This window comes from Saccopteryx leptura, chromosome 9 (genome assembly GCF_036850995.1).
Source record: "Saccopteryx leptura isolate mSacLep1 chromosome 9, mSacLep1_pri_phased_curated, whole genome shotgun sequence".
Lineage (NCBI taxonomy): Eukaryota > Metazoa > Chordata > Mammalia > Chiroptera > Emballonuridae > Saccopteryx > Saccopteryx leptura.
The window spans coordinates 49386397-49409686 of NC_089511.1; the positions used below are offsets into that span (position 1 = coordinate 49386397).

Sequence of the window (23290 nt, forward strand, 5' to 3'; positions counted from 1 at the left end):
TGTAGGGCTTGGATTAAATAGCTCTAGTTTCCAATGAAATTTTGCTCCTTATTAGATGTATAAACTTAGGAAAGTTTATCTACATTTTAAAATTTGCTCATCTATATAAAAGAAGAAAATAGTAGCTATTTTAGAGGCTTGGGTTTTGTTTGGAGGAGTTTAGATTACGATGTGAAGCACACAGAAGCATATTGCCTGACACCTACCACTCACATTCAAAAGACTGTAGTTATTATCCTCACTACAGTATCAGAAGCTTTGAAACGACAACATTCTCTAATCAGGCTGCAGAATTCTAGCTATTGGAGATGATGCCCAAAGCAGAGAGGGTAGGAGAAGAAACTGTCTCATCACTTCAGTCTCACGGTCTTTACTTGAGGAAAAAGTAAAGTGTCTTTATCTGAAGACAGTTGTCTAACGTCATTTTGCCCCCTGGCAATATGTTCAGGAGGCGCTGTCTTTCAGGTTTGCTCCCTAGGGACTTCTTTTGTCACATCTCTTACTCTGGAAAGGGGAAGGGGTAAAGAAAAAGAGAAGTCACCTAAATTAAGGTGACCAATCATCCTCCTTTAAGGAGGACAGTCCTTCTTTTGTAAGTTCTGTCTTCCCTCGAAAAGTGTCCTCCTACATGTCCTCCTTTTTGATATTGGAAGACTAATCTGTAAATGTCCGTATTCGATCGATGCAGAGTCGATCTATTGCGTGTGATGTGACGTATTTGTATCTAAATGAGTACTTTTTTCTTACAATTATTATTAAAAATTAATAGGCATGTAAGCATAATTACAATATAAAATATTACAAATGTTTTTATTATGCATTTATCATATTAGTCTTATTGTTGCAATGAATAAAATGTTTCTTTTACTTACGATATTGTTTTCTTCAATTTAATTTTGTCCTTTTCATTGTAAAAAAGTTGGTCACTTTATCTAAATGCAAAACTTGTTACCAGATGCCCTATTCTGTCCCGACTACCGGGCTTGCCTGGGTGAGCGACACAAGCGTTCTGCTATAAGATTTTCAGGCGCCACTCCCAGATGTTTGTCAATGCAGATACGCGGGAGGAGGTTACACAAGCTAGAAACTGAAAGGCAGATGGAGGCATATGGTGAAGGTTGGCCGGGCGCGTCAGTGCTTAGGCTAATGGACAGAACAGGGGCGTGTGAGTTTGCACAAGGGGGTAGGGGATGAAGGGCGTGAAAAGGATCAAGAAGGCATCAGGGAAGAATTTCTTTGCCGGGGTCACAGAGCCTTTCTTTGCACTCTCAAGAGGGTTCCCCGATTTGTCAGTGTTGCGCCCAGAGCCTGCGAGTAGGGCAAGAATTCTAAGTGACATGTCACACGAGCTACTCGAAAAAAACCTCAGCCCAGAAGACAGCAAATTAAGAGGCCAGTGTGCGACCTCGTTCCGGCCAATCCTGAACCAGTCCTAAAACCCGGAAACGCGCCCCTTCTTAGGCGACAGCCGCGGACTGCGCACGCTCCGTGCGACGGGGTGGGCTGCGGCTCGGGCCGGAAGCGTTCTCCCCCCGGTGGCGTTTCCTTCCTGTGTGAGATTAGCTAAGGGCTCTTGCTGCGGCTGTGTTTGGTCGGGGGTGAGTAGCGGGTTCCCGCGGGGCCTGGTGTGGTACGGGCGCGGGATCCTGCTGAGCTCCTTGAGGCTCTGGCTCGGAATTGCGAAGCCCAGCAGGAAAGGTCGCCTCCCCTTCCTCCCATGTCTCACCTCGGTGCCGCCCCCCAGCTTCTCCCAACCCTTGGTATCTCGCCGATTAACCTCCAAGGGCGTCCCAGGCCTCCCCTTGGCTTTCTGCCCGGCCGAGGACCTCAGGCCTCTGTTAGCGCTGTTCCAGGAGTTATGCTGTTTCCTACAGGGGGTCTCTGTAGGCAGCCGGGTCACTGCTTGAGTTTGCGGTGGGCCCAGGCGACCTCAGAACCGGGGTCCTAGGCACAGGCGGCCGGAGTGAACTGGGGCTGATGGTTGTACTGGTACTGCTATCACCTCGTGCAAAAGCGGAGGTGGTTCTTAAGGCCTGTGCACACTTTCGCAGAGGATGATGTTAATTTTAACTTGTCCTTTTTGTGAAGGATGGCAGACTTTTATTGACATAAGGCTGTGTTCACAGGACCTTGATGTCTGCGAAACTGGGACTTTGGGATGGAGAAAAACTTTGTAAAACACTGCAGTGACTCTGGAGAGAAATATGGCACTCAGTTCTTAACCTGTCAGTGAATTGCTTATTGACGAGGTAGTACGATTTCAAAGGTTTCTACCTTGAAATGGAGAACTCAAATGAAACCATTATCGAGTGCACAGCATCATTTATGTTTACGTACATAAATGTGTTCATTTTGTTGATCCTAATGTTTATACAAGGTTGAAATACATTCCCTAACTGCCCTATGCACATGCAGCTTTTATTGTACGTTCTGCAGTAATGATTTTGTTACTGTAATGGCCTTACATTGCAGGCATATCAATGTCATATGAATGATAGATGAGTGTACAATAAAGTATATACAGTTACAACCTGCAAGTAGAAGTTTCAGTTTCATTTCAGGATTTTGAGGACATTTTAAAAGATGGAGTACTATTTTAGAAGTGGCCATAGGTAGACTACTGAATTACAGTTAATTTAATTATAGTAAATATATAGTTAACAGAGGTTTTGCATCTTGATATTTTTTTATAGGATTAAAACTGTTATTATCTTGATGACTGGGATGTACTGATAACCCTAGTTCAGTGAACATCCAGTAGATGGCAGTTTTATCCTACTAAATCAAACTTTAAATAAATTCAAACCTTTCATTCAAATATCTCTAGTTTTCACAGATTGTTAAGTTAATAAAACCCTTATTTGGCTACTAGTTTGTTTTTATCGATGAATAATTTCCCCACATGATACCGTGTATTTCAACTGCATTTTCAGATTTACTCTTTTGGAGGAAAGGTTAGAGAAGTTGATTTTATATCCTATAACTTTCAGTTTTATTTGAAAAAAAAAGTGGAATATTGTTAACCTATTTTTAGGTATCATGCTGTTGGAAGAAAGCACACATTGTCGTTTGTTACATGAAAAAAGATTTTAATTAGGTAGTTTCTTCCTAGATCCATTTTGAAAATTTCAATTAATGTAGTAACCAGACTGCATTCTTTATAGTAATCATATCTTAGCCATTATTGTATATCCAGTATATAGTAGGCATTATATATACAAGTTAAAAAGTATGAATTAAATACTTAACATTCCTAGGCCAAAGATTATTCCCCCCAAAGAAAGGCTTTCAATTATTAATTAAGTTTAAATTAAATAATGTCCTATTGTAAATAGAATGGCTTCTAGGAATAGAGAAGTAAAGTTAGTGGAACCTTTGACTTTTCTTTGGAAATTATTCAAAAGTCTGGCAGCAATTCTGTTGGAATGATTGAATGGGGAGGTTTTTTTGCAGTTGCAATTTATCTGTTGAACAAATAATTATTGAATAGTCTCTTTTGTATATGACAATTATAAAAATGGGTAAGATGTAAATCCTGTTTATAAGGGCTTAAACTCTAGTTGAGTAGAATCAATATCAATATGTTCAGTAATACAGCCAAATGAATAATACAGTGGTCCCTCACCATCGTGGGGGTTAGGTTCCAGAACCCTCTGCAATAGGCAAAAATCTGCAAAGTAGCGACCTTATATTTATTTTATTATTTATATATATTTTAAGGCTTTATAAACCCCACACTCTTATAAACCTTTCCCACACTGTCATTAACCTTTCCCACAATCTTATAAACACTTCCTATGCTCTTAAACACTTTACATTCTTAAACCTATATAATTTTAACAACATAAAATTCTGTGTGGGTACTCACCAGTGAATATACTACAACTCGAATGATGAAGATGATGATGTATTAGCTGGGCAGTACTAATGATGATGAAGGTGATGATGATGAGATTAATGTACTGTACATCCAAGAAGAGCGTTATAGCTCATCTGCTGTATGGTACATATTTTATTTCAATTTAATATTTTAATGTTTTAATTAATGTTTTATATATATATTTTGTTTTCAAATTTTTTAGGCTAGAAAATGCTTATTTTACCACAGAAATAATTAAAATAATAAATATATAAAAATACCTAAATACCACAAAATCCTGCAATCATAGCAAAAAATTCGTGATGCAAAATTAGATATAGACAATTTAAAAATCCGCAATACAGTGAGATCGCGAAAAGTGAACCACGATATGGCGAGGGACGACTGTATAGGGGATTAATGTGGTCTGAAGAGCTTCATGGAGCCTGTGAAGTTTTTGGAGTCTGGATAGAGCTTGACTAATCCTAGATGAATGGAGGGATATGCCCATGGAGGATACTAGGCAGATAGGTGGGAGGGAAAGGACCTGGGGCATCTTCAGATCCTGTTGACACCAGCTGTTAAGAATTCCTGTTGAGAAATGGTGAGAAGAAAAATGCTTAAAAGTTTGTCTTTGGGGCTAGATAAGAATAGTCTTGAATGGTTGGGATTCCTGTAAATAAAGGGAAAGATTTGGGGTCTTTTTATTAGAGAGGAGGATGTACTCTGAATGGGTGAGATGTATCTGAAAGGAATTTCAAAATTATTGGCACTGTTTTATGAGAGACATTAAGAGGATCTTTAATTGAGTGGTGGTAGGGAGGAGAAGATTAATTTTAGAGCTGGAATGACTATAGATAATAATCTCTGCAGTACCTCATTTTTACCTGTTACTGAGCCATCTGTACAAATTCTGATTTATTCCCTTTACACGAGTGTAAAGTATATATATTCCTTTTGTGTTTTTTCCCTTTTTGTCACATAGCACTCAACACAGTCCTGTGCTATGAGAGTATAAAGCATTGTTTGAAGCTGAGATCCCATCTTCTATCATTTGATAGTTACACTGTCCCCAACAACTTATTCTTTTGAGTAGTCATTGCTTTTGACAGGGGTGTTCATGCCTCCTATCAGACTAGCTGTGATCGATGTAGCTTCTCATGGATATATGTAAAAGTAGGCACATTGCCTTCTGTTTTCCTCTCTATCTTGGGTATATGCTGTAGTTTTTGGTTCAGAAATATTTGAATATTCTGTTGCTTCACATTTAGCTAAGTTGTTGGAAATAATGTGACTCAAAAAATTTAATGTCACTTATTAAGGAAATGGCATGTTTAAATTTAAGCAGGCCCTGAAAACCTTTAAAAGTAAGTATAGGTGGCGCAGTGGATAATGCTTCGACCTGGAAATGCTGAGGTCGCCGGTTCGAAACCCTGGGCTTGCCTGGTCAAGGCACATATGGGAGTTGATGCTTCCAGCTCCTCCCCACCTTCTCTCTCTCTCTCTCCCTCTCTGTCTTTCTCTGTCTCTTCTCTAAAAATGAATAAATAAAATTAAAAAAAAAAGTAAGTATAAGGAAATAAGTCAATTCACAATTTGAATTTCGCTAAAAAATTTCTTGGTTTACATTACAGTTAATAGAAATAATTCTTACCATCACATTAGGAAAGCATTTCATTGTTGGCTGCTTTTCCTCAGTTAGGATAGTGTTATAGTCATTATTTTTCTAGGCTTTGAAATAGTTCTTTTAGAAGTGTTGAAGAGTAAATACTTTAATAGGTTTATTGTATTTTTCAAATAGAATTAATCTCTACTTAAATTATATGAGCTTTTAGGAAAGTTCATTAAAAATTCTAATAAATAAGCCCCAATTTCTAGTATGTCCCTTCCGTTTTCAAGGGGAATTTCAAGTGTGTTTATTTACTTACCATTTAAAACCCTATTTCTCTTCAAAGTAAAACACTTTTTAAGGGTAGATAAAGTTGAATTTGACTAGTAGTTTTTTGTTGCTTAAATTAAGGTACTTCTCAGCCTCCCAATTTTAATGACTAGTTATTACCTAGTAACATTTCTGTTTATTTTTTAAGGTTGACTGCCAAGATGGTACATGCTGAAGCCTTTTCTCGTCCCTTGACTCGGAATGAGGTTGTTGGGTTAATTTTCCGTTTGACAATATTTGGTGCAGTAACATACTTTACAATCAAATGGATGGTAGATGCAATTGATCCAACCAGAAAACAGAAAGTAGAAGCCCAGAAACAGGTATGATTAAAATATTTCAGCATCGTTTTTCCTGTAGCTAGCAAATATTGTTCTATAAAACTCAGAATTATAAGTTAACAAATTCTGTAAGATTCACATTAAAATGTTTCTGTTATATTTAATTTCATTATTCCTAAAAGTTATTTGTTTCTCAATTCTTTTTTGATATATAGGTAACTTAGAAGAGAATATACTGAAGAATAAAAATATTACAATATTTGGTTGTGATCATTCTCATTAGATTATTTTTGTCAGCTATTTGTTACCTGAAGGAATCTAGGTAAAATTTTTGAACAGATGAAACAATTTATCTTTAAAAAGGTGTATATTTGCTTTATATGACATTTGAAATGTGAATAATACTGACAAGCTGTCAGTCTTAGACTTACAAATGACACTAATTTCTAATTAAGGAGTTGCTAAAAATGGTATTGTTAATATAAGTTTTTGTAGTTTTATTTTTCAGCTACTGCCTCTTGTGGTCATCTCATTACATGATCTATTTGTTTTGGTTCCTATTTTTAAAAAACAAAAGCCTTCAAGGATCTTTCAAATGTTTCTTGCTGTTTGAAGGCAAAATGTTTTATTCTTGGATTTTTAGATTTCTTTTGTGAGTTGTGACTGATGCGTTCAGTAAACTTCTTGAGCTCCTAGCAAATGTTTGGTGCTAAGGATAAAAGATGAATAAATCTTGTTCTTTCAAATGCTGTGGGCTGGTGTGAGAAATTGGGATGTAAAGAAATGAATGCTTTACAGTGCTATATATGGCTCTTAAAGCAGTGAAAACTGTAGTTTCTTAAATACTGCTTACTGTATATATCTGAAAAGCAATTTGGACAGTTGTGAGTCTGTTCTCTGAATTTGATTATAAAATAATTGAATCAGGCTCTATATCATCTTATCAGTCAGTTCATTACTGTAGGAAGTCTGACCAGTGTAGATTTTTATAAAAAGTTAATTTGAGTATACTCACACGTCAGCCTACATTGTAGCTTCCCCCCACCACCTGAATCATGAAACTCAATTTAAGTCTGAGGTCAAATTATTACAAGTCATATTATTTAAAAAAAATTTTAACAATAGTATGTGATTTTTAAACAGAATTTTGTCATTTATTTTCTTAGCTTCTAAAAGCCCTGGAATACACATGTGGAGGACACACAGAAAGCTAAATATAGATATTTAATACTTGAATATAGTAGGTCTTTATTATAAATTATGTGTATAGTACTGTTCAAAATATCAGGTATATAAAGTATTAAATACCATCTGTTCTCATAAGTGCCCATGGTAGGGGGAAAAGACCTGTTCATGACAATATAAATTATATTTAGAAGTAGATTATCCTAATGGCCTAATGAGTAGTAAAGACAAACTATGGCATTTAGAGAAAGCGTTCACTGATTTCAGTTGAGGATGACTTCATGAAAAATTTTGTCCTCTAGGATAGGCAAGGACAATTTTAAGCAGAAAGAAAATCATTAACGGAATTATGATGGATGTAGGAATAACAAGACCTATTAAAGGAACAGTAAATAGACCAGTCAGGTTGATGCAGTGGTAGTCAACCTGGTCCCTACTGCCCACTAATGGGCGTTCCAGCTTTCATGGTGGGCGGTAGCGGAGCAACCAAAATATAAATAAAAAGATAGATTTAACTATAGTAAGTTGTTTTATAAAGATTTATTCTGCCAAACTTAGCGAAAATTCGACATAAAGTACTTGGTAAGTAATTATTATGATATGCTTTGACTTGCTGTAACTCTGCTTTATATATTTTATAAAGTAAAATTACTTCCCTACTTTATAAATCACCATTACTGTGGAACCGGTGGGCGGTTAGAAAATTTTACTACTAACAGAGATACAAAAGTGGGCGGTAGGTATAAAAAGGTTGACTACCCCTGTGAGTGTTTATGCAACTAACTAGTAGAACTTGGAGGGAAAGATAAGGGACTAAATGATAAAGGACCTTCACTGTAAAGTCAGAGAACAGAGCTCTACTTTTTCCTTACTCAGTCTTTTTAATGTTTGGTGGTTGGACACAGGCTGGTAAATGCCACAGCATTTGAGAAGTTCATGAACTAAGAAGGAGGCATGCTTTCTTTTTGGTCAGGGGCTATATAGCCTTTCTGTTACCCTTTTTTCCTTCCTTACCTCCCTGGCTAACTATTGAAATATGCTATTGACCAGTTGAAGTCCTCTATATAGGCAGTGGTATACCATTAAGAATTTTTGAGTAAGTGCATGATACGGAAACAGTCCTGGCAAAGACCTAGGTATAGTAGGATGACAACATGAATGGAGTGGGTGAAAAGGATAATAATGGATGTTGGAAGGACTTTGTGATGATATGGGAAAAGAAAAAAGATATATTACAAATGAATCCAAGATTTGTCTGGAGTCCTCAAAGACTCATAATATCTTTATAGGTGTCTAGAAACTGGTAGATAGGGAAAGTTTAGGAGAAGATGATATTTGATTTGGGTGTCTTGCCAAATAACTTTGAGAATACATACATTAAAATTGGAAAGAAGAGATTTAAGTGCACTAACCCTAAGATGATTGTCTTCACATGTCTAGAAAGTATATTTTCTAGAATTTAAATGTAGTTTGTGATAAGAGCTTATACCTAATATATAAAGATAAATACTCAAATTCTTTACTATTTCTATTTAAATATGTTTTAAAAGCTTTATCAGTGATTTCCTCGGTCTACACTTAAATTGAAGTATTTTAGCTGTGACCTCAGTAAATGGTGAACCTACATTTAAATAGTTTATCACTCTTTTTATATTCTTCACTTGTTAATGCCATTTCTAACTTTCTAAAATTATTCTTCCAAAAGAACAATTTTCATAATCTTTTAGAACCTGAATGAAATGAGGGTTTCTTTTCTTCTGCTCCTATTCTCCATTTTCTTTCCCCCTATTTTAAGCAAAAATATTAGTTTACTATATCCTATTCCAATTCTTAATTTTTAAAATCATAGTTTACATGGAGGAAAAAGTGAAATAGCCTGAAAGAATAAAAAATACTATGAAACAGCCCTGGCCTGGTAGTTTACATAGTTGGTTAGAGCATCATCCCAATACACCAAGGTTGGGGATTCAGTCCTCTGGGTCAGGGCACATACAAGAATCAATCAATGAATGCATATGACAAGTCTATGTTTCGCTCTTTCTTTCCCTCCATCCTTTCTCTCTAAAATCAGTAAAAAATACTATGAAAGACTTAAAAAGATGGGTCTCCAGTAAAATATAAGAGGTCAGTGACCTCTTCCCTCTAACTCCCCTCAGAACCCAGTTCACCATTTTCCCTCCATAGAGACAACTACTTGGAGGGACCCATTCAAAACCAAGCAGATGTTGGTGACTAGAAAATGTAATTGTTATTAATCTGTAAATGATAAATCAACACATGAACATAGGCCATGTTTAGGGTAGTCCAATTATAATTTTGTTTTTCTAGTTAAAACATTTTAGAAATACAGGCTCAGTTAAATGTGTCAAAGCTAGACAGTTGGCTGACTTATTCCTGGGACAGAGTTTGGTAGTGGTATGGTGTTTTGGGGTGTTCTCTTTTCATTTATTCTTTTTAAACCATGTTCTGTACTCCTAAATGAGGAATATTGATGTTTCAGCTGAACATGAACTTTGAATTTAGATAAATTAGGGTTTGAGTTTTGGTAATACCAGTTTCTAGCTGTGTAGTCTTTGCAGTTCTTGTAATATCTTAACTGACCCTGAGTTCCTTATCTGAGAAATGAGAATAATAATAGCTGTTCTCAGCATGGTTTAAAGGATTGATTCTAACGTACCTAGCACAGTGCCAGGCATGTGGTATATGCTCAGTAAACATTAATTTATTTTCTCTTTTCTGTCAATGTTATTAATGCAGCCTGAACACATTGCTGAATGAAACTGCAATTGTGGGAAAAAGGTTCTAGTTAACTTGACTTTAACAATTTCTCTTTTTTTTTTAGATTTTATTTATTGATTTTACAGAGTGGAGAAAGAAGGGTGGGGGAGCAAGAAGTGTTAACTCATAGCTGCTTTACTTTAGTTGTTCACTGATTTGTTTGTCATATGTACCTTGACTGGGCAAGCCCAGGGTTTCAAGTCAGTGACCTCAGCATTCCAAGTCGATGCTTTATCTACTGTGCCACCACAGGCCAGGCTACTGTTTCTATTTCTATAGAGTAAAAAACATAGTTTTCCTAAATTCTTTTAGGAAACCCTAGATATAAATAAAGGTGGTTGTTATTTAAAGCAAGAGGAAATTTTGGCCTGGAGTAAAATTTTAAGGGTAACTACCCAATGGGGAAAACGCAGGGTTTCTCAAATGGGCACTAATGACATTTGGGGCCAGATAATTTGGTGGGGAGAGTAGAGGACAGGCTATTCTGTGCTTCCTAGAATGTTTAGCAGCATCCCTGTCTCTGCTGACTAGAGATACCAGTAGCATCCTTCCCCTCACCCAAGTGGCCACGAGAAGTATTTCCAGACTTTGCCAAATGTCCCCTCAGGTGCAAAAGTCACCCCCTGATTTAGAATCACTGATTTAAAGCATTGCCCAAAAAAGAACACATGTGGGATGGATTTACATTTATAAAATCATAATGAAAAAGAAGAATGAAATTAACGTTATTACAGATACTAAAATTGGATACCTTTTATAGCTGACACATAAAAGATTTAAAGTCAGTGAAAGAGAAGATATTTATAAGAGAGAAATAAAAGGACCTGGAAAAGGCAGCTTTATCCTTTAACTATAGGCGAATGGCTGAAATAGGAATAATATGTGGTTCATAGCACTTTTTAAAAATGTTATTACTGCCTGACCTGTGGTGGCGCAGTGGGATAAAGCGTCGACCTGGAACACTGAGGTCGCCGGTTCGAAACCTTGGGCTTGCCTGGTCAAGGCACATATGGGAGTTGATGCTTCCTGCTCCTCCCCCTTCTCTCTCTCTCTCACTCCTCTCTCTCTAAAAAATCAATAAAAAAAATGTTATTACTAAGATATGATTAGCACACATCCTAATCTTTTAACCAGTCTATAACTAGAGTACAGTGTGATTTGAATTTCTTTATATATATATATATATATATATATATTTTTTTTTTTTTTTTTTTGACAGAGACAGAGTCAGAGAGAGGGACAGATAGGGACAGACAGACAGGTAGGGAGAGAGATGAGAAGCGTCAACTTTCATTGCAGCTCCTTAGTTGTTCATTGATTGCTTTCTCATATGTGCCTTGATGGGGAGGGGGGCTACAGCACAGTGAGTGACCCCTTGCTCAAACCAGCGACCTTGGGCTCAAGCCAGTGATCTTGGGCTTCAAGCCAGCAACCTTTGGGCTCAAGCCAGTGATCATGGGGTCATGGTTATGATCCCACACTCAAGCCGGTGACCTTGGGATTTCAAACCTGGGTCTTCTGCATCCCAGTCTGATGCTCTATCCACTGCATCACCACCTGGTCAGGCTTAAATTTCCTTTTAGAGCAAGAGTACCCCTAACGAGATGACACAAAAATTTAGTTAAATACATGATTTAGCTGAGTACCTTCATTTCTAAAAATGCTCACTTATTTGAAGTTTGAACGTGTTATAGATTATTAAAAACTTGTTAGGGGACCAAAGTAATATGTGTGATGGTTAGAGTATGGCCTCTAGTGTTGGACTGCTTGGATTCGTATATTGCCTCTTTCATTGGCTCACTTTTAACCTAAGGTAATTACTTACAGTTACGGAGCTAAATTTGGATATTTTTTTTCCATGGTGGGAAAAAATTGTGCCTATCTTATATTATAGGCTCACTCTGAGGATTCAATGAGTTAATCTACTTGTAGTATTTTGACATAATATTTGGCACACTGGGTAAATGTTTATCATTATTATCATGATTTTTATTTTAATTGAAAGTTCTGTTGCATTGATAAAGCTCATAGGCTTAAGGTTAGTTTTGCACAGCTCTAAAAATATATGTAAGTATACTTCTAAGTCAGTATTATTTTTATTATACCTGGTTGCCTAGTCCCAGGAATCGACTTTAAAAGGCATAGCATCTCTGAACAACTTGAAATGAGATCAACTGTTGTAGATATCTGGGTAATTTGAAAGAAGTTAGGCCCCTATTTTTAGGTACTGTTAATTTTTTTTTTTTTTTTTAGTAAGTGGAGAGAGAGAGAGAGAGACAGACAGACAGGAAGGGAGAGAGATGAGAAGCATCAACTCATTGTTGCACCTTAGTTGTTCATTGATTGCTTTCTCATATGTGCTTTGACTAGGGGGCTCCAGCTGAGCCAGTGACCCCTTACTTGAGCCAGCGACCTTTGGATTCAAGCCAGCAACCATGGGGTCATGTCTGTGATCTCATGCTCCAGCTGGCAACCCCATGCTTGAGCTGGTGAGCCTGTGTTCAAGCTGGCAACCTTGGGTTTTCAAACCCGGGTCCTCTGCATTCCAGGCTGAGACTCTATCCACTGCTCCCCCGCCTGGTCAGGTATACTCTGTTAATTTAAGTAAAGAAATTGTACTTGTCCATTTCTTGATATCCTTAATTCCTCAGTCTTTTATCTTGAGGTTTCATCTGTATCTGTAATGATCATCCTACTGGGAGAAAGAAATAAAGTTGGACCTTAGAGTCTCGTTGGAGCAGTGTGAGGCTTTGTATATATCTCTTCAATCACAAGCTCTGTTATCTCACTTCCCCTCATTTTCCAGGAGCTGGTTTAAATTGTCCTCATTTTTGTGAAGTAAACCATCAAATTTTTCTTTACCAAAAGGACTTGCAGTGGGAGAGGATGAGATCAAGGAGCTTAGAACATTTCTGGAAAATTCTTGTATGTCTGTTCATTGCTTTTTAGATTTCACATATACCTGTTTTGAAGTGTCAGTATTAAATACCAAACTAAAGGACATTATTTTTTTTTCCTTTCTAGGCAGAGAAATTAATGAAGCAAATTGGTGTGAAAAATGTGAAACTTTCAGAATATGAAATGAGTATTGCTGCTCATCTTGTAGACCCTCTTAACATGCATGTATGTATCGTGAATCTTATTTAAGATTTTTTTTTTTTGTCCAGAATTTTGTCTCAGTGGTCCCAAAGGCCACAACCAGGTTTGATGATTCTCTAGGAGGAATCGCAGGAGTCAGCGTAGTGGTCCACATGGGTGTGATTTATTACAGCAAAAGGATACAAGGCCAAATCAGCAAGGAAAGAGGGTCATGGGATAAAGTGATCAAGTCCACAGGAAATCCGGCACAAGCTTCCAAGAATCTTCTCCTAGTGAAGTCATACAGGATGCACTTGATTCCTCTAGTAACAAGTTGTGACACTCATGGAAAATGCTATCTGTCAGGGATCTCATTAGAGACTTCATGCCCAGAGTTTTAATTGGTGCTAGTCGTGTGGAGTTTTCTAACATCTACCAAAATTCTGTAAGAAGACAGGTATTTGCCACAAACCATATTGTTTGCACAAACAGTTTAGTCACAGTGAGTTAGTTGTTCTTATCAGGGAATGATGGGAATGCTTCTAAAACCTAAGTTCCCATATCCAGCCTGGGGCCTGCCTTCTAAGCAGGCCTTTCTAAGGATAATAATCTTAGTCTTGTTATGTTAACTTCCTTTTGTGTATATTTGTTTAGTGAAACTTGTGCTTTTTTTATATTTATTTTTGTGGCATATAAAATGTATTGCTTTAAGTCATAAGTGGATATTTAATTTGGAGTTTAAATTTAGATTTTCATATGAAGTATTGTAGGCAAGGCAAGATTTTGAATCCCGGTTTTTCCACGTAGGGCCTCGGCAAATTATTTCATCTTGAGTCCCAGTTCCCTTGTGGGGATTATACTGGATCGCACGTTTCTAATACCTGCTCTGTCTACTTAAAAAGGGTTATTTTGAGAATCAGGCTAATGTTATTTATAAACTATAAAAGCCTATGTGAATATTTTATTTTATTTTTTATTTTTTTGTATTTTTCTGAAGTTGGAACCGGGGAGGCAGTCAGACAGACTCCCACATGCGCCTGACCGGGATCCACCCGGCATGCCCACCAGGGGGCGATGCTCTGCCCATATGTGAATATTTTATAATAAGAGGTATAAATAAATAGAATGAAATATGATAATTCTATTCCCAAATCTAGAAAATAAAAATCTGCAATGTCTGTTATTATCTGTGTGCACAAAGACATATATACCCCCCAAATTAATTTTCCATTTTCATACCATTTATCAATTTACAGTGGTACTTTTTTGAGGCCTGACATGTATTCACTTCTGAGAGGAGCTGTGCTGACAGACTGGGTTTTTGTTATAGCTCAGTGAGAGTAGATGATGATTATTTTGGATTTGGATGCAATTTTTCACTTTTTTTTTGTTATAAAGAAAGTCTGTTGTAAATATTGCTTCTTACTGGCCCCATGTTCAGATCCTTTACTCAGCCATATTAGTTAAGTTTATATATATATATATATTTTTAAGGTCTTTTCAGTTAGTTTATTTTCCAAAAAAGTTTTTTAAAGTTGAGTCAGAAGACTTTAAAATACGTAAGCTGGGTCTATTTTAAAAGTATCCCCTCTTTACTGTTTTTAAAGGCAAGTTTTAACACAGTTTTACTTTAGATTAATAGAATTCAGAAATGCAGTTGATGGGTATAGGCTTTATTTCTAAAATTCATTCCTGTTATGTTTGACAGCATCATGTATGAATTAGGCACACTTCTGGTGAACTCTTCCTGCTCAACAGTGCTCAATTAACTGAGCTGCTTCTCAGTCTTCTTGGCAGGGTATTTCCTCCTCTTAAATGGAGTGAATTTAACTTAAGTCCCTGAAGAGTTTTGAGTGCCAGACCTAGTACTTTTTAATTTCAAAATATTTTTTAAATTAAATTTTGTTATTTTATTAAGTTTTTAAATTTTAATGCTTTTTAAAAAAAAAGTAGTTAGTGGACTATTAAATTCCTTTTTTTCAGTGACATAATAATTAAATTTTCTTATTGCTATGAAAAGTCTTGACTCACAATATATAATTTTAATCTTTTATTATTTATATATAATTATCAGATTACATTTTGCCGTTCTGGAGGGATTTTTTACATCAGTGGGTATATATCCATCAGTTGTAGAATTGACGCTGACCATACCTTTACCAGGTTACTTGGAGTGATATAGCAGGTTTAGACGATGTCATTACGGATCTAAAAGACACAGTCATCTTACCTATCAAAAAGAAGCATTTGTTTGAAAATTCCAGGCTTCTGCAGCCTCCAAAAGGTAAAGTATAATATATATTTCCCCTATAGTTACATTGCAAAATAATCCCGTTATATGAAGCTCATTAGTTGCTAACAAGTAAATGAAAACTGGAGAAATCAAGTTTAAAAAAAAAATCCAAAGTCACAACATTGTTTTTTTTTTTTTTTTTTGGTTGTGTTAAAGATAAAACTTTTTAAATTAAATTTATTGGGGTTACATTGGTTAATAAAATTATATAGATTTCAAATGTGTGGTAAGACTTCCTTTTATTGTTTCACAATTCTAGTGATCTTTTTCCCTCTTAATTATTTCGACTTAATTATTTTTAGTGCAGGGATTTTAATTTTTTTTACAGGAAATATTAAACTACAGATGAACTAGACATTAAATACACTTTCTTTTTAAAGGAATCATTTCCTTGTTCCTAGTTAACAATCACTTTGAAAGCCTTGGAACTCAAGAATCGAAAGGGCTTATAACTGCATCCTTAAGTGTAATGCTTTGATTATTGTTTATTCAAATTTTAATCAGAGTACTTGACAGTGAGATAGAAGTTTGTTACCATGGCTTTCAGATACAAATGGTACAGTCTAGCTTATTTATTTTCATCCAGTGGAAGCTTCCCTTTATTGCTTTGCCAAAACTAGGTAAGTTTGATTTATGTTGATAGTCAAGACTGAACTCCGCCTGACTGGGGTGGCTCAGTGGATAGACCTTTGACCAGGATGACTGAGGTCTCAGGTTCAATACTCCAAGGTCTCTGGTTTGAGTTTGGGGTTGCCAGCTTGAGCGTAGGATCATGGGCATGACTCCATGGTTGCTGGCTTTAGCAAGGGGTCCCTGGCTTGACTGGAGTCCCCCCATCCCTCATCAAGGCACGTACGAGAAGTAATCAGTAAACAAGTAAAGTGATGCAACTACAAGTTCATATTTCTCATCTCTTCTCTCTCTCTCTCTCTCTCTCAAAAAAAAAAAAAAAAAAAGACTGAACTCATTATTAGGCAAGTATATTTTTCAAAAAATAAGATCTTGCCTGGATAAGCACTGACTTGGAACACTGAAGTCATCCGTTCGAAACCCTGCGCTTTCCAGGTCAAGGCACATATAGGAAACAACTACTACGAGTTGATGCCTTTCACTTCTCTCTCTCTCTTTCTCTCTCTCTTTCTCTTTCTGTCTCTCTCTCTAAAAAAAGGGATCTTTAGAGGTATCAAAATAGTACTTTGTATAAGTTGTAATTGCTTATAATCTTACTAATTTTGCAGCTGTATTTTAAAGGTAATGGAAGCCAATACATATACATTTTAATAAAGTAGATAATTTTTGATTTTGGTAAATAGAGAATGACAAATTATCACCAAAAATGTCATGTTCCTCTCATTAACTAAAACAACAAAGCTGTTTATTAGGTATTTCTTTTACTTTTCTGAAATAGCAAACTGTTTTTTCCCCCCTAACAAAAAGCATTTAGTTTATTTTGATTTTTTCCACCCAAAGTTAATGTCTAATGATTTATCTGAGCCCAGATCAAAAGGGTAAGGTAATTCCTTACTCAGTTTCACAATATTAGTAGATTTAGAACAGGCAAATGTCTTCTTATCTGTTGTTAGAGAAAGCTTCTTTTCTCATCAGCGATGTCCTAGTCCGGGTAATTGGGTGACTTTACCAGTTAGACTTGATGTAAAGCTCCGACTAGCACAGCAAATAGGAAATTAGGAAAGGCTATTTCAACAGTTATGTGTAAATCTACTGCTTATTCGAAAGTGTTACCTGAAACTTAAAGGTGATTCCTATACGTATTTTAAATTTTTAAAAGTTGTACGAATATCTCCTGATTATGTAATCTAAAGTTTTACTATTTGAGCTTTTTCAGCTTTGTAGTTTTGAAATTTTTTTTTACCACAAACAGAAGTTTTAAAAATCATTGATTAGCTTTGACCCACAATATAAATCAAATATTAGTGTACAGAAGGAGAGTATGAAATCAGTTATGTACCACACTTGGTCCGTTGTTCGACTGGAAAAAGGTTACCTGGATTAGAGTCACTGCTTTATTGCCAAGTTTATGTTATCCTTAGTTCACTGCTATCGAGGCTGAAAGTGATCACTGCCTCACAGACTATAAAACATAATATGAGAATTGACTTATTGTGTACTATTTATTATGCATGGGAGATCGTAATTAATAAGATCACATAAAGACAAAGTTGGAGCAGTCATGCCACTAATTTGTTATTCAAACATACCATAATATATTCATGGTTGCATAAAAAAAGGTAACTTTTAGGCCTGACCTGTGGTGGCGCAGTAGATAAAGCATCGACCTGGAACGCTGAGGTCGCCAGTTCAAAACCCTGGGTTTACAGCATCAAGGCACATATGGGAGTTGATGCTCCCTGCTCCTCCCTCCTTTCTCTCTCTCTCTCTCTCTCTCTGTCTCTCTTCTCTAAAATGAATAATAATAAAAAAAGTAACTTTTATCTCACCTAAACATTTAAAAATTAACACCAGTCAAAATTTCATTTGAATACTTCATGGCTCCCTCTATAAACTCTGAATTCAGTAGTTATTTTGGCACGTAAGTTTTATTTTTGTGAATTTCATGCTGTTTCACTTTTTGATGCATTCTTAAAAATGTAGAAAACCTAAAAAATCTTTTTGAAAAATTGAGGTTTTGAGACCATAGAGGCCTACATTCTCCCTTCTTGAGTACTTTATATTAAAATAGATTTAATTTTTATAGATTATTTTTCCACTCTTTGGACAAGTTTTTAATTTAAAGCTTAAAAGTCAATAACCTAATCCAGAAAAGAAAGAAAAGTTGGTCACTAATAAGGTAATTAATATACTTATCACTAATGAGGATTACCTCAAATTTGGATGTTTGTCCCAGTACTTCTTTTCTTCCTCATTCTAAATCTTTCATTGCATGCAGTGCTTATGAAATAAAGTCCTTACTAAAATCATTTATCTTAAAAGGGGGTTTGAATTTTCAAACCTCTGCAGAGTACAAAATGATAAACACATTTTAATTTTTCTGAGAATGGTTATAAAAATATCAGACTAAGCTCAGAAAGTTGGTTAAAAAGTTGCAAAATTACAGCTCAATGCCTCATTGTTTGCAGAACCACTCATTTATCAACCTCCGTAAATATTAACACTGTGGATTCCACTTCAACAAAGGATCTAGAAAAGGTGCCACTTTCAAATAATAATATTGCTAGACTCACTGAGAACATGTCAGATGAGACATCTTTGTGAAAGTTAACATATATAAAGAAGTGGGGATTAAACAGTTGATTAATTATAAAGCTAATACTCATGTAACTACCACCCGGTTCAAAAGGGAACATTTACTGCTCCTCGTGTGTACTTAATTATACAGCTAGATCATGAAATCCAAAAGCTTTTGTTGCATATAGAATTAGTAAATAACTGCTTGATTAATAACACTGGTTATAATCCCTGAAGAGAAATAATTGGAAACACTTAATCCTGCTAAGGAGTACCAAAACTAGACTGTTAGGAATAAAATATTCAAAGTGATAAATGAATACTTTGAAACAAATAAGACATTTTAAGAGTCCTGCATAAGTTTATGAAGTGATGGTGTAGCTGCAAAATCTACAAAATGTGAGGACTGTTGCATCACAGTTCTAAAAATCCGGAGATTCAAGTAATAATTAAGAGTTTGCTAGCAGATCTGCATCCCATATTAAATTGTGTGATCAAAATGATAAATGTAATAATTTCAAGCTTCTGCACTCATTCTGTATGTTTTCAGCTTTATTTAATCTACAGATAGGGCCATAATTTTAGTGCTCTGTTAGCTTAGAAAATGCTACCTGATTTTATTTGAAAAACAGTTGTTGATTCCCAAAATGCTCAAGGCCCCAACCTGTTTAGATCCTTATTTTATATAAAAGAAGTGCCTTAAATTGTATTTAGAGCAAACTGCTGTCAGTGAAGATACAGGTTAATGATACAGTTTTATTTCTTGGGAATTAAAGCAGGAGTGACTGGTCATCTCTGTTTCTTTTAGGAAGAGACCATTATCTGTTTGGAAAAAGGTACATGTCTTTTTGGCTAAAACTTAAGTCTCTGAGCACTAGCAAAACAGTGTTTACTACAATCTGTTTTGGAGAAGTCGATTTTCTCTGGGCTATTAGTATGCAGTAGTGCTCTGTTAGCTTGTGAAGGTGGAGGGTGTTAGATGATTTTGTCAACCATTGATCAAGTGTCGTGAGTTTGGATGTCAAGATGATTGCCTTTTATATCCTGAACTGGACCTTTTCATGAAGGGAGGAGGTACAAGGTGCTGTAATCTCAAATACTCGTTATCACTGACAAAGAATGTAGAATATGGCTCTTTCCTTTTCTCATTAAAAAAGATTAATAAAAAGTGAATATTGGGAACAATTTTAGTGTGGGCAGAATTAATGCTATGTCGATTATCACGTAAACTAAAGCAAATATCTTGTTCTTTTAAAGGAAATAATAAAATCACATCTTAATTTCCAGGTGTTCTTCTCTACGGGCCTCCAGGCTGTGGTAAAACATTGATTGCCAAGGCTACAGCCAAGGAAGCAGGCTGTCGATTTATTAACCTTCAGCCTTCAACACTGACAGATAAGTGGTATGGAGAATCTCAGAAATTAGCTGCTGCTGTTTTTTCCCTTGCCGTAAAGCTGCAGCCTTCCATCATTTTTATAGATGAAATAGGTATGCTATGTTTTTGATGGAGCATTTTAAAATGTCACTTTTAAGGGTTGTATTTAGATAATGGGATTAACTTTTTAACATTTTTTTAGGTCTTCATAAACAGAAGAGATAACCAGCATCCTGGTATGCTGTGTATAATTTCTGTGTTGCAGAATGAGTCTGTTCATTATCCTACTTAGTACGGTAGTTCATTCTGTGTTTTCGCTCTCAGGAACAATGCAGTAGACATCTGTGCTCATGCTTCCTCAAGCACGTCTGTTTGACCAGGGTAGAGACCTAGACGGTGAACCATTAGGCTGTGTGTTGTGTTCATCTTCACCCTCACGAGGACCAGCAGTTCTTCAAAGTGATTACATGTACCTGTTTTCACTTTCATGACTGTGATACTCCCTAAAATTTGTTTTTTCAGACATTATCATTACTTTTTGCCAATCTAAATAGCATGAATTATCTCATTGTTTTAATATGGGTTTTCCTGCTTAATATTAAATTTGAGCATCTTTTTTTTTTTGAGTGTTATTTGTAATTTTATTTTTAATGGGGCGACATCAATAAATCAGGATACATATATTCAAAGATAAATTTGAGCATCTTTTAACAAGTTGATTAGTCATTTGGGTTTCATTGCTTTTAAATTGTTGGGTTTTAGGGGTGAGTTTTCTTAGAATTCTTTGTTGCTGTTCATTATGAATGCAACTTTCCTAGACTGGTTTGACTTTTCACTTTATGATTACTTCTTTTGCAGAGATTTAAATCTGAATGTAGTTACATTTATCAGTCTTTTTTTATGATTTATACTTTTTGTGTCTAGTTTACATATCCTTTCACTATCCCCATAAATATTCTTCTTTTAAAAAATACATAGCTTGGCCTTGCCTGTGGTGGTGCAGTGCATAAAGTGTTGACCTGGAATACTGAGGTCACTGGTTCGAAGCCTTGGGCTTGACCGTGAGGGCACAAACAAAAGCAATAAAAAAACAACTGAAGTGAAGCAACTATGAGTTGATACCTCTTGCTCCCCTACCCCTGTCTATCTTCTCTCTATAAAATCAATAAAAAAATGTTTATAGTTTGAAGTAGGAAACTCATTTCATTCTTTTTCATATGGATTTACAATATAGATCATCTTTCTATTTGTGCCATGGCTTTTTATTATTAGTGGACTTTTTCTGTTATTTTATGGATCATTAATATTTTTGTTCTGTACCTGGTAAAATAAGTTATATATATAATAAAAGCTGTAGTAATTAAAACTATAACTTTGAATTAATTATACTGTTATAATCATATGTAATATGATAGGCTATATAGAAATGAGATTAGATAATATAGTTTTGATTACTTGTTTGCCTCGTGTATCTTTCTCATCAATCTACTCCACCTATTTTGGATATTTGATGTACATTTTGCACAAAAGAACATAGCTAGATTTTTTTAGAAATTTTAATCTAAGACACTTAACTTGGAAGTGTGATCAGTTTGCCTTTATTTTGATAGCTGACAGATTTATTTCTACCACATTATTGTGTGCTTTTTTGTTTTCCAATCTAGTGTACTGTTTTGTTTTCTTTATTCCCCTTTCTGTGCTACGTTTAGAATAGAATTATTTAGCATATCTACTTGTCTTCAAAGTCTAGGCTAATAATTACCTCCCAAATAATACAAGGACATTAGAACTCTTGAATACTAATCATTCCTCTCATTTCTTATATGTTGTTAGTTAACATTTTTTTCTTCTCTTTATTTATTTTATTTTTTTGAGAGACAGGAAGGGAGAGAGATGAGAAGTAGTAACTCGTAGTTGCGACACTTTTAGTTGTTCATTGATTGATTTCTCATGTGCCTTGACCAGGAGGCTCCAGTGGAATCAGGGACCCCTTGCTCAAGCCAGCAACCTTTGGGCTCAAGCCAGTGACTGTGGGGTCACGTCTGTTATCCCACATTCAAGCTGGTAGGCTTGCGCTTACACCAGTGACCTTGAGGTTTTGAACCTGGGTCCTCAGCGTCCCAGGTTGATGCTCTATCCACTGTGCCACCACCTGGTCAGGTAACATTTTATTTTATACCCTCTATACTGGTTATTTTTATACTGGCATTGCTTTTTTAGAGACACATCTTTGCCATGTTTTTTGCTCACTTTTGCTTCTTGTATCTGCTCTTTCTGTGGATTTAATTTCCTCCCTACTGAAGTCTGTTGTTCTTTTAGCAAAGATAGTGAATACTGTCTGTAAAAATCTGTTGTTTCTTCACTCTTAAACAATAGTTATTTTCCTTCAGAATTTTGAAGCTAGAAGTTCATGGTCTTTTAGTCTTTCTTGTTGTTTTTGAGAATTCTACAATATTTGTAACCTATTATTTCTTTGTAAGTAATTTATCCTTTCTCTCTGTTGCTATCAAAGAAAAAATGGTTAAGTTGGAGTTTATTAAAATTAAAAATCCATTCCTGTTTTCTTCATTCTAGAAGAAAAATGTTTCCCTATTTCTTAAAAACATTTCATGTTCATTGTAGATAATTTGGAAAACAGAATAATTGAAAACAGGAAATTCAGGTTGTTGTAAGTGTGCCACTAGGCAATACCAAAGTTATTGCCTTTTTTTTTTACCATGCATGCCAGCTTGTATGTTTCAGACCATTTTCTAGCACCATTTTCCCACTTAATAGTGTTTTGACATTTTCTAATGCCATTTATTTATTACCAGGGAAAGTGTGAGGAAAAGGATGTGACCATAATTAAGAGCACAAAGGGTACAGATTATCTGGAAAGTTAAGGCCCAAGTACACAGATTTTCCTCCAAGACATTAGCTGCTCCTTTTCTAGCCTCTCAGTACTGGATCCTTTGCTTTTTTTAAAATTGTTTTTTTTTTTTTTTTTTTGTGACAGAGACAGAGAGGCACAGATAGGGACAGACAGGAAGGGAGAGAGATGAGAAGCATCAATTCTTCGTTGTGGCACCTTAGTTGTTCATTGATTGCTTTCTCATATGTGCCTTGACCGAGGGAGGGGGGCTATAGCAGACTAAGTGACCCCTTGCTCAAGCCAGTGACCTTAGGTCCAAGCTGGTGAGCCTTGCTCAAACCAGATGAGTCCATGCTCAAACCGACGACCTCGGGGTTTCGAACCTGCGTCCTCTGTGTCCCAGTCTGATGCTCCATCCACTGTGCCACCACCTGGTCAGGCCCT

At 35.9% G+C, this 23290-nt stretch overlaps 1 protein-coding gene across 1 annotated transcript in view; it reads left to right on the forward strand.

Annotated features, from left to right (window-relative positions):
- The first annotated feature begins 1449 nt into the window (after positions 1–1449).
- Positions 1450–23290, forward strand: part of ATAD1 (ATPase family AAA domain containing 1) — a 38286-nt gene continuing 16445 nt past the window's right edge. The window contains exons 1-5 of the mRNA XM_066349034.1: positions 1450–1598; positions 5947–6121; positions 13067–13165; positions 15284–15404; positions 19908–20108. Of these exons, the coding sequence (XP_066205131.1) occupies positions 5960–6121; positions 13067–13165; positions 15284–15404; positions 19908–20108 (583 nt within the window). The 5' untranslated portion in view covers positions 1450–1598; positions 5947–5959. The remainder of the gene's footprint in view (positions 1599–5946; positions 6122–13066; positions 13166–15283; positions 15405–19907; positions 20109–23290) is intronic.